The following is a 12,218-nucleotide window of genomic DNA, read 5'->3' on the forward strand; positions in this document are numbered from 1 at the left end:
ATAATAAAAAATACAGAATTATATCGGAATTAACCTTTCACTTGGCTATACAACTGGGGGGAAATAAATGAAAGCCCAATAAAACATTAAATTGGAAATTTTAAACTGTGAAGTAAAAATGATTTAACTATGACTCACATTCCACACAACTAGTTCAAGGTATTGTTAGCCATTTAGCCATTTGTGAAAAAGCACAAAGCAAAGTATGTCTTTCATTATAATTCCAAATTATATTAGCATTTCAAATGCTCTGATTTTCAGAAACCTTCCAGTTCTAGAGCTGAATAAATACATGTGTGATTTTAGCCTAAATTTCCACCTCAAATCAATTAGTAAGACTTCAGTAATGTGACTTTAACTGGATATGTTTAATCAAAGTTTTCTGTTTTTAAGTCTTCCTTTGCAAGCTAATTTCAATAATAGCAGATGTCATGGAGAAGTCCTCAGACAATGTAGGTCAGGCCCTCTGATTTATAAGGTCACTCTCTGGTAATACACATTCTCAACAAGTAGGAATATATTTTTTTCTATCCACATGGCTAAAAAACAAAAATGTTTGGTTTGTAATCAAAATCACTTAGAGTTAAAATGTTGTTGATAACTGAGTTTCCTCCTTCTTTCCCTTCCCCTCAGCCCCTCCACATCCCCTTTTTTCCTTTAGGCTTTAAGGTTTTCAATACTGTTACTGAGGGGTATCTGACATATCACCTTATCCTTTCAGCACCTATTTCCAGTCCAGGGTAATCATTTACAACTATCATTGTCATAGTTGCCCATTTCACTGCTCTATCCTCACTCATCACCATCATAACCATTTGACCCAGCAATACCTCCTCAAGGAATAGAGCTTAGGGGCCCCAAAACACGCAATAATTAGAATCTGGAAACAACCCAAGTACCCAAAGACAGAAGAGTGGCTAAAGAAACTGTGCTACATTTACAAAAGCAAATACTATGCAGCTGGTAGGAGAAATGAAATCACAATCTGCTTATGCACAGATAGACATGAGGAGGATCATCTGAGTAAATTAAATCAAAGGGAGAGGGACAGGCATAGATTGAATGATCACACTCATCTGCAGAATATTTAAAAAATAATCACACACATTGTTCAGTACCCAAAGACAACAAATACTGTTTTAAATAGTTGTGAAACAGCTGGGGAGACAGTGAGTGAATAAGTAGGATGCTTGCTTAGTTCACAGCACATCAGGGTTTGATGCCTGATATTCCTTAAGCCTTCCAGGAATGATTCTCGAGTTTCAAGCCAGGTGTTTTCCCTTAGTACAGAGCAAAGAGCAAGCCCTGAGTGCTTCCATTTGTTGCCAAACCCTCCCCTCAAATGTGTACCCTTTTATACATTTACCAGCATTTACTACTACGGAGGCCAGCCTGTAATGGCAATCTAGCAGGTTCTAACAACATCTTATTTTATTGTTGTTGTTTTGGGGCTATGCCCAGTGATACTCATGGATTACTCCTGGTTCTGTATTCTTTGTGGTGGTCTTTGGAAAACTATTTGGGATGCTAGAAACTGAAACTGGGTAGGCCATGTGAAAGGCAAGTACCCTACCTGTTGAACTATTTCTCCAGCCAACAATTCCTAATTTTAAAGGCCGGGTGCTGATCAGTCCCACATTACCTCAATGATGTAGGATATCATAAATTTTTAGATCTATAACAGTCAATTTTGTAAATAACTTTGATATTAATAATTCCAGTCATAATTTTTCTACCTAGTTTGATCCCCCTTTCCTAGGTTTTCAGAGGAGCAAAACTTGAATTTTTATAAACAGTGTATGTCCAGATAGGCTTTAATAAAGATTTTTAAAATCATTTAAGTATCTTCACCACAAATTAGAGCTCTCCTATATGAACCCATTACTTTTCTCTCATGTGGTGCTTTTCTATGATTAGAAACAAGTTCATGGATTGATGGCATTTGGTCTCAATCCTCAGTTGAGTGGAGACTCTAGAAATTATTTTTATGTTCTTTCCTGTGTCTCTTAAAAAAGTTCATATAGTCTAAAAATCCCTCATACTTGACTTAAGCCAATCATTTCTTGTTCAGTTCATACTATAGTAGAGAGAAAGGGTAGTCTAATGTAGACTTAGAAATATCCAGTCAAAGTCAAATTTGAGCATACCTTTAAGTCTCATAAAAAATTTTCCCTCACTGCCTATTTTTAAAAGCCCTTTCTAAGTATTTCAAAACACAACTATATTTTTAAAGCATATCATGTGGTCTATAAGTTACACACAGACATATGAGAGAAAACTATAATCAGTGCCCAAGAAAAGGTTAATGTTTTCAAAATCCTTCTGAGGAAGTCATAATTTGGCTAGACACTTGGCAACACATGACTTAGAGATTTCAGAGATTTCACTGTGACTTTGTTCACTATTAGAGAATAAAGAACCTAGTATCTTTTTTTCACTCCCAACTCTAAGTAGGAGCAGGTGTGAGAGACAACCCTATTAAACCCTGAGTAAAACCTTTGATATAATGCTTGGTAGAAAATTGCTCTTTTTAGTTTAATTTACAAGTCTACAAGGGTCAGAAAGACATGCACTCCTTCACAGAACAGTTTATGCGCTCTTTTCTATATACCTTTGTTTGTTTTGGCCACACCCAGCTATGCTCAAGGGTTACTCCTGGCTCTATGCTCAGAAATCGCCTGCCAGGCTCAGAAGACCATATGGGATGCTGGGAATCAAACATGGATTTGTCCCAGGTCAGCCATGTGCAAGGCAAATGCCCTACTACTGTGCTATTGCCGTGGCATCCTCTTTTTTATATTATTTTCAAAAGTTTCTGTACTTTCAAAAACCATTTTGGAAGTTAAGACGTGATCAAATTTGGGGCCAGAGAGATAGCATCAGGTTTGCTTTGGATGTAGTTGACCGAAGTTTGATACCCAACACCACATATAGAAGAAAGCACTGAGCGCCTCTGGGACAGATCCATCCAACCACACAGACAAAAATCAATGGTCAAATTTGCTTAAAAAATGCTGAACCTCTTACAAGATATTTGTAGATCACTGTCTTCTGAGGCAGTATTTCACTTAAGAACATAATTTAACAAATAAGTTCCATTGGAGGTGAGTTTCTGTATGTTAAAAGCTTTCATTTAATAATATAGGTAAAAATTGTTGAAAATGAGGTTTTATAACAGGCAGGAGAAGGAAAGGTAGTTTGATTTTAGAACTACACATATCGCTTATAAAAAGTGTATAATTATACTTTTACAGTAAAAAGATTAGTTGTCTTCAACAAACCCCGGGGGGGGGGGGCTTTTATTTCCTCTCCACTAAGGAATGACATCTTCTCATAATAACAGGTAAGCTGTGCATTAAGTTGCTTGCTCAGGAAGTAACCATTTCCTAATAGAAGCAAACCTAATCCACTCATACCCATCTAAAAATAAAGACTAAAGTCTCACTTCCTGCTGCTTTCTTTAATTTGTAGTTCTTCCAATCAGAACTCCCTCAGTAAGAGGCCCTAAACAATGATGTGATCATTTGGAAACTTGTTTTCTAGTTCTTTTGTGTTTTTTTTTTTTGAGGGGGGGGGTCACACCCAGCAGCGGTCAGTGGTTACTCTTGGCTCTGTGCTCAGAAATTGCTCCTGGCAGGCTCGGGGGACCATATGGGATGTCAGGATTTGAACCACCATCCTTCTGCATGCAAGGCAAACATCCTACCTCCAAGCTATCTTTGCAGCCCCTGTCTTCTAGGTCTTATCTCAAGGTTTCACCCTCCCAGCAGATGAACCTACCTTATCTGATAAAAGAAAAAGTAGGGTGATAGGGGGTTGTGATTTGTACAGACATCTATCAGCACAGGAAAGTCTTCTCAAACATACTTATCACAAAATTTTGATTATCTATTGTGACCATTAAGTAACATGTCACCTTTTAGCAATAATCACATGCTAGATGTCAGTTGTCACAGAAGTGAGTTGACACACAACTAGCTGTGTTCTCCCTCCCACAAGAAATATATCTTACTCCTCTCTCTGCTGTAAATGTCTTCACAAGTTTATTATCATTTACAACTTCAAAACTAAACTATGTACAAATATATTTATTCCTTTCTTCTCCATGATTCAAAAAGAGAGAGTGAAACAATAGCTTTTTACATTCTTGCCTTAAAACAAGGGTTGTTTTGATTTGAAATACAATTAGTAGCATCAATGAAGGTTAATAAAGCCACTTTAACTTGAGACATACAAGCCCTACCCTTCTTTTATGGTAATAAAGATTTTTCAGTAGAGGACAAAATAACAATATAGAGAGGACACAGTAGAAAAGTCAGGTCAGGACTGAAAGTATTGGGTAAAAATGAGAAACCACAGCCTAGAAATAAATTGGCTTCTTACCAAAAAAGAACAAGAAGTCTTTCATCTACCCTGTTGGAAAGTAGCAAATGGGGAAGGTGACGTTTATAATGTAACAATTCACCATTGGAAGTAATTACTTTTCTTACCATAGAAATATCCTCTTTCACCTGAACCCTTGTCCAAAACATAGGTAGATGAATGAACAAAAATCTGGAGTCAAATGTGAATGTTTTCAAACATTCCAGCTTTTTATCTGCTTCCTGAACTTCCTGAGAATCTATACTGTTTTTTCTTGTGTCTTAAGAGGCCATTTCTTTGGAAAAATCATTCCTCCAAAATTCCATATAACAAAAATTTCATCTCATGTTATTCTTAGCAATACTTGTAGACTTCATAATAAGGAAAACAGAAAAAAACCCCAAAGTTAAGTCTAAGTGCTGACTATCAGTCCTCAATTCTAAGTAGTTCAATAAAATCATGTTCTACTTGAGCCCCAGGTTTCCCTCCATAAAGTAGCCATAGCAGCCATCACTAACCAGACGTTTTGTGAGAATTAAAGATTCTATATAAGGCAAGCTCCATTGCTGAATGACTATTACACAGCATGCACTAAATAAATGTGCCTAGATTTCCCCCCTCTGTAGAGAAACATCTGCAAACTACAAATTACTGATCCCCTTTAATTAGAAGCACCTGCTCTAAGAACCACCCTCCCTTCCTCTTTTTTCATCAAGGGAGAATCAATCTACTCCAGTGATACAGCAAAAAATATTTTTTTAAATCCTTAGAACACAAGTAACTCAGCAGGCACCAAGGCCTCCAGATTTGTGCATAAAAAATTCAATCAGCAGCTTCTTTTCTCATTATCAATCTACTTCATGTGGGGATTTCCACAAGCAGGAAGACTTCCCAAATGTTAAGAGTATCATTTTCCTCTTTATCACTGAAACTCAACTATTAAGAGATTGGTAAAGCCCACAAAATAATTTTCAAGCAAGAACAACTAAGGATCCAAAAGTGATTCATTTTCTTGCTATTTTCCACCACTATTCTCTCATATGACATAGTACCTAAATTCCCCTGAAGAATATATATTGCTTTCATAAAGATAAACATTTTTAGCATCTCTGAACTTTGAAATTCAGAGTGAAGGCAAAAAAATATATTATGAAGACTTTCCATCAACCTACAATCCAGTCTACAGTGAACTATCAAGATGTGACTTGGGTCTCCCCTGTATGCTTCTAGCACCTTTTAAACTTTATTACACAGCAACCAGCTGACTAAAGGGCTTCATGCCAAAGTTTTATATTACAATGAGAACATTTTGGTCAGTGTGATATATTCTTTTAGATGATAGAGTTCTACAGGGTAACCCTCCAGAATCTATCCAAGTGTACCTTTTCCACCTGTCAGGAAGAACCACAGGGCAGACATCTAAAGAAAAAGGTATTTTGAAGCCACAGGAAAGCACAAATGCATGCTTCCTCACCTGTCTGAATCCCTTTGGCATTTTCTTTCTCTTCCCCAGGTGCTGGCAGAGATTTCTATCATTTTCTCGGTCTGAGCTATAGTGGTGTGGGTGGCTGAGCCTGCTCTTCTTGGAGTGAAAGGACAAGCCATTGGTAAGTGCTTCTCGTTTCTTCTTGCTCAAAGGGGTCTGCCGCTTCTCCACTCGTTCCTGAGGCTTTAGTGCTACATCTTTCTGTAAAAGAGAAATGGCAAGAAAACTGGTGGTTACACAGATATCTAAGGTCAGTCACACAGAATTTAGGGGCCCTAAGGTACAGTACAATGGTGAGGCCACCTGCTTTGCATGCATCACACCTGGTTGGATCCCCAGCAATGCACATGGTCCTGAGTTATCCACAGCCAGAAATAATTCCTAAACATCACTAAGTGAGAACCAAAAAGACAATATATACATATGTGTGAGGTGCTAACTGGGGTTCCTGGAAGAGAGAAGGAAAACAGAAAAGTAGAATGTTCAAAAGTTTCTACCTTCCAACAATGATTCAATTTTTCTGTTTTGCTAATGCAAAATCTGAAATATAACCTTGGAAGAACTCTTAATAAAAAACAAAGAACCTGTTCAGTAAAAGTAATTTCATAGGTGTCCATAATACTTTATGTGCAGTTAGTTCTGTGCTAGTCACACACTGTGACATTTCCCAATAAAACTCAATAGACTCATTTCCCAAGTTGGTACATCAGTATGTTTCAGAAAATGAGTATTAAGATAATGAAAGTTTGGGCCCGGAGAGATAGCACAGCAGCGTTTGCCTTGCAAGCAGCCAATCCAGGACCAAAGGTGGTTGGTTCAAATCTCGGTGTCCCATATGGTCCCCCGTGCTTGCCAGGAGCTATTTCTGAGCACACAGCCAGGAGAAACCCCTGAGCATCGCCGGGTGTGGCCCAAAAACAAAACAAAAACAAAAACAAAAAAAAGATAATGAAAGTTTCACTAAAATAACATAAGATTTGGGGCCAAAGAGATAGCATGGAGGTAAAGCGTTTGCCTTGCATGCAGAAGGACACTTGTTCTAATCCTGGCATCCCATATGGTCCCCTGAGCCTGCCAGGAGGGATTTCTGAGCATAGAGCCAGAAGTGACCGCTGAGCACTGCCAGGTGTGACCCAAAAACCAAAAACCAAAAAAAAAAAAAAATTAGAAAAAAATAAAAATAACATAAGATTTAATATAGAAGGGCCAGGTGGATATGAATCAAGGAGAATAAAAATATCACTTTTTTGACAATATTTTTTCTGGGATGCACTGCATATTTTAACAAATTCATTCCAGTCCTAATTCCCACTTTTTAGCAAAATGTAACAGTATTTTTTCAACAAGATGGACAAGTACTTTTTACATATTCCTAAAAAGGTCCCAGCAAAAACAAATCCAACTAGGAAACCTCCAAGACACTTTTTACTCAAAATCGCAAACAGTAACTTTAATACAAAGAAGATATCATAAGATGTACAGCAGATCTATCTAATGAGACTCTCTGAATCAGGAGTTTGGATGGATATAGTACAAAAACTCAATGAAATCTCATCAAGGACACACTATCCAACTAGATTATTATTTAACTTGGATGAATGATACAAGGTTTCACAGACAACAGTTTGCAAAATTCCGTCTTGAAATATTTTAGAAAACTAAAGGACAAGACCAACATCCCAACATGTGGTATTGAGTATGGCACTCATAGTGTTGTCCTCTTTTAAATTAAGAAAGCTAAATTTGGGCCCGGAGAGATAGCACAGCGGCGTTTGCCTTGCAAGTAGCCAATCCAGGACCAAAGGTGGTTGGTTCGAATCCCGGTGTCCCATATGGTCCCCCGTGCCTGCCAGGAGCTATTTCTGAGCAGACAGCCAGGAGTAACCCCTGAGCACCGCCGGGTGTGACCCAAAAACTAAAAAAAAAAAAAAAAGAAAGCTAAATTTATTCCTACTTTGCTAAGGGATTTTATACATTGTCAGTAATGAATTAATGCCTGAGTTACATTGGTTAAAATCACTTAACAATCAAACATCACACACTGACCTATTGATTTATTTTCTGATAATTCAATTTGCCATTTCATTAAGTATTGTTAGCATAAGTAATAGGAAGTAAACTTGTTATATGCTTGCCAGTGTCGCAGATTGTACAGTGGAAGGGGTCCTGTGGACAATGTTGGAATGAGGAAGACATTGGCGGTGGAACTGGTTTTGGAATAGGCTATGAAACAACTCTATTATGAATTACTTTGAAAATCAGTGTCTTAAATTTTGCTTAAAACAGGGATAGGATGGAGCTGGAGAGATAGCATGGACGTAGGGCATTTGCCTTGCATGCAGAAGGACAGTGATTCGAATCCTGGCATCCCCCAAGCCTGCCAGGAACAATTTCTGAGCACAGGGCCAGGAGTAACCCCTGAGCGCTGCTGGGTGTGACCCAAAAACAAACAAAAATACACGCACCCACCAAAAAAAAAAGCACAGAGATAGGAGATAACTCAGAAATTTACTAAAGAAGACAGACATGATTAGTTATATAAAATTTCTCATCATCACTTATTAATAAAATTAAAATAAAAATGACTTAGCTATCACATCACCCTTGTGAGGATGAATTTATATTTTTTAAAATCTAGGAATAATTCAGGTGCAGATATAGAGAAAAGGAATTTTTACTCACTATTGATGAGAATATTGTCTAGCCCCGGTGGAAACAGCATAATATTTTTCAAAATATTAAAAATAATTCTGGAACATTGTACAAGACACATGCCTAGCATGAAATTGTGGCTGTGGCACTGGTTCAAATCCCAGCACTACATATAATCCTGAGTATGCTAAAAATGAACATGTATCACAGGGCCAAATGTAGTCCCTAAGCACTGCCTTTTCTCTCAATATTCAAAATGCAGTTACCAATTTTGTACTTTTGCCTCTCAATATTAGAGCTCTCTTTGCTTAATAAATATGATGATCCTCAATGTATTCTCCTATTTAGTCATAGTCACTAGTCTGGGTTCTTGGATCTTTTTCCATCTTCTTTGCTTTGGCCCCAAAACTCTCCTTCCCTAAGTACATGTAATACTTCCCTAGAATTGCTGGAAGATCAAATATTGGGAAAAGAATCCCCAACTTGTGAAGCATAGAACTTAGAAGACAAATACTAATCAAATCACACAAAAGAACTATAATCTGGACTGCAGGAAAAATACAGGGTGTAAAATAGAGACTGATGGTTTGAGTCCAGAGACAGCGACTACCAAAAAATAATGACACCTGACCTAATTTTGAACATTGAAACAGATAAAACTGCTTGTACTAAGGCCCTGAGGCAGCTGGTAAATTAACTTTTGAAAAAATGCAAACATAGGAAAAGCATCATTAATTTCAGCAGTTCTTCACAAATATATTAAGGTAAATAATAGATGGTAACAAATAAAAATACATAGTTTCTACATAAAAGAAGACAACCTACGTACCACAACAGTAATTTAACAATATCTGACACTCAGGCACAGAAACAAGCAAATGAGAAAAGCTGATTGAAGCAGAAAACTGAGAAATCTAGCAAACAGTAGACAAAGATCATGGAGGACAACCTCAGAAAAGGAAAGAGATGTTATCCTCAACACAAGAAGATATCAGTGGTAAGGTTATATCCAGCAAATCAGTGGCTTCTGGTCTAGCTACCAACTGCTATCATTGCAGATGACCCAGCAACTGGAGAGGCAGCTACCCCAAGTCAATGAGGTGGAAAGCATTTAGGGGACAAACTGAAATCAAACAAGGGCATTGTTGCCATTGATTACAGACTCAGGAGTTTGTCTTCTATTACTAAAATATAGTAAAAACATAGTAAAACTAAAACATAGTAAAAGTTTAATAAATGTCGGTTATATTTATCCTATTGTACATTATCCATTACTACTACAGTAATGTGGTTGGCATAAACTACTATATTTAGCTTCACATATAACCAAAACAGTTATCATGAAAAGTTCTTCAGAAATAGTGGAAAGGGGGCCGGAGAGATAGGATGGAGGTAAGGCATTTGCCTTGCATGCAGAAGGTCGGTGGTTCGAATTCCAGCATCCCATATGGTCCTCTGAGCCTGCCAGGAGCGATTTCTGAGCATAGAGCCAGGAGTAACCCTTGAGCGCTGCAGAGTGTGACCCAAAAACCAAACAAAAAAAAAAAAGTAGTGGAAAGGCTAGCAAAAAGAGTTTATCCTATACTTCTTCTAGATGTAGGATTAAATCATTTCACTTCAAAGGATAGCATGTATATAGAAATTCCCCCATAGGATAAGAAAAGATTGTCAAACCTCCTAACTATTACCCTGGACCATAAACACGCACCCTACTATATTAACTAAAAATAATATTTAATGACATATAGACTGTGTTTTTAAAAACCTGCCACTTTCCTTGGAGAGCAAATATTTTAACCCAAGGTGCTCTGGAAATGGAAAATGATATGAAATCCTTTACAATCTTAATTAGTATTTGAGTATAGTATAAATTTTTTCAAATTCATTTTAGTTTCATGTGCTATATTAATCAAGCAATTCTCACCTTACCACATAATATTTACACAGAGCAAATGGATGCCAATTCATGGCATAAGAGAGACCTGCTGAAGTCTTGAGAACAGAAGAACAATTACTTTATCCCCGAGTGATATTAAAAATTTAAACTGTGTATGGGAAAAAAGGAAGAGAAAAGACCTAAGTGTATGTAACTTTGAACTTTTCTTGTTCCTTCCAGCGCACTGTTGATGCTGTTGTGATGATTCAAGGTCTCAAACACACTGTTGTAAACTCCCAGGCTTTGGCTGCAGTGTTTCTTGCAGGTTGCTCAATTCATCGTGGATAAGGATTATAAAAGATTCTGCTTTCAGAATTGCTTTCAGTGATTCAGTGGTGGGAGAGGTGTTCTACAACTGAGTATTTTTTACAATTTGGTAAAATCTTGAGTTTGAATGATGTAAAATACTTTATTGTTAATGGGAAATATTAGTTTTAAAGACAGTATATTGATAAATACTGAATAGACACATTGGCATAATTTCTGAATGAATCAGGTCAATTTGTTACTATTATTGGTGTTATCCCCTCAATAATTATTCACTAAATGATTACTATGTATAATCTAACTTCTCATTGACTAGCTTGGAATACATTGAAAAAAATCACTATAAGTAATGAGAATCAAAGACAAGTTAATTATACACTACTCACCCTATAAACATTCAAAAAGAGTTGCTTACATAATTACATGTGTGCTTAGGTAGCTACCACCAGTAAATTACCAGTGAATCACTTCAGGATTTTCTTAAAGAAACTTTGGCAGTATATTAAGTAAGTGCAAGTACAATATCGGAGTGAAAATGGCATGGTTCACATATTAAATTTTTGAGAGACAATCTTTGAAATTAAATTTATTTATTAGTATATAGTAATTGGGTGACAATGTCCCAAGAAAATTAATGTTCATAGCAATTACCTGCAAGGCACCTTGAAAATAAGATGACTACACATTGTATTCAGTAAGGGAAGCATTTAGCGAGTAAGTACAGGAAGGAATAAGAGAAAGGGCCAAAAGAGATCTGGAAAAAATGCTTTCAAGCATTCAAAAAAGCAAGAAAGTCAGCCTTCTAACAACAGAAAATTTTAAGGTAAAAATTGGATATATTAATGGCAATATAAAGGGATAAGTGCATAACTCATACAACAGATGTGGTTTTATGAATGGTTGAAATGATGTGAGTTTTTAGGTCACTGGTAATATAGGGCAAGGCTGCAGTAGCGTTTATCCTGAGGAGCTCAAAAACTGACTAACCAAAGTAATTTCCTTCAAAACCCAATCTTCTCAGAATAGGTGATCTTGCTCTTGAATTTCCTTTTTACAAATTGCAATCTTCTACCAAAGGCTTTCTCTGCCTCTCTTGAATTTTAAAGTAAGATGGTTTTGCGTTTTGCAAACTAGAGAAGAGCAACAAATCACAGATGGAAGAAACACTGTACAGGCTACAGGGTTTGCTGATTACAAGAAGCCAGAGACAATAAAAATGAATACACAATTTGCTTGCCTTGCTGAAATGGGTTTTTAAATTATTCTATATTTTATTTTTGCGACCAATCAATCTGAAGGTAGCACAGCATTTAAAAAATCTGATAGATGTGTCTGCATGTGTATTTGTTGATATAAACATGTAAAAAGAGCAGGCAGTTTATAGGTTCTGTTATTTATTTGATCTAATAGTTACTTGTTTGGAGAAATTTGCAAAGAAAACAAAGAAGTAATGATAACAATGAAATATGTGTTGCCTATAATCATCAAAGGATATTAGTGGCCAAATATTACTGG

General features: G+C 36.7%; 1 protein-coding gene across 1 annotated transcript in view; it reads right to left on the reverse strand.

Annotated features, from left to right (window-relative positions):
• The window catches only part of LOC126031265 (autism susceptibility gene 2 protein-like), an 876,657-nt gene that overhangs the window by 579,641 nt on the left and 284,798 nt on the right, over positions 1-12,218 (reverse strand). The window contains exon 2 of the mRNA XM_049789562.1: positions 5,837-6,049. Within this exon, the coding sequence (XP_049645519.1) occupies positions 5,837-6,049 (213 nt within the window). The remainder of the gene's footprint in view (positions 1-5,836; positions 6,050-12,218) is intronic.

This window comes from Suncus etruscus, chromosome 15 (genome assembly GCF_024139225.1).
Source record: "Suncus etruscus isolate mSunEtr1 chromosome 15, mSunEtr1.pri.cur, whole genome shotgun sequence".
NCBI classification, from domain to species: Eukaryota; Metazoa; Chordata; class Mammalia; order Eulipotyphla; family Soricidae; genus Suncus; species Suncus etruscus.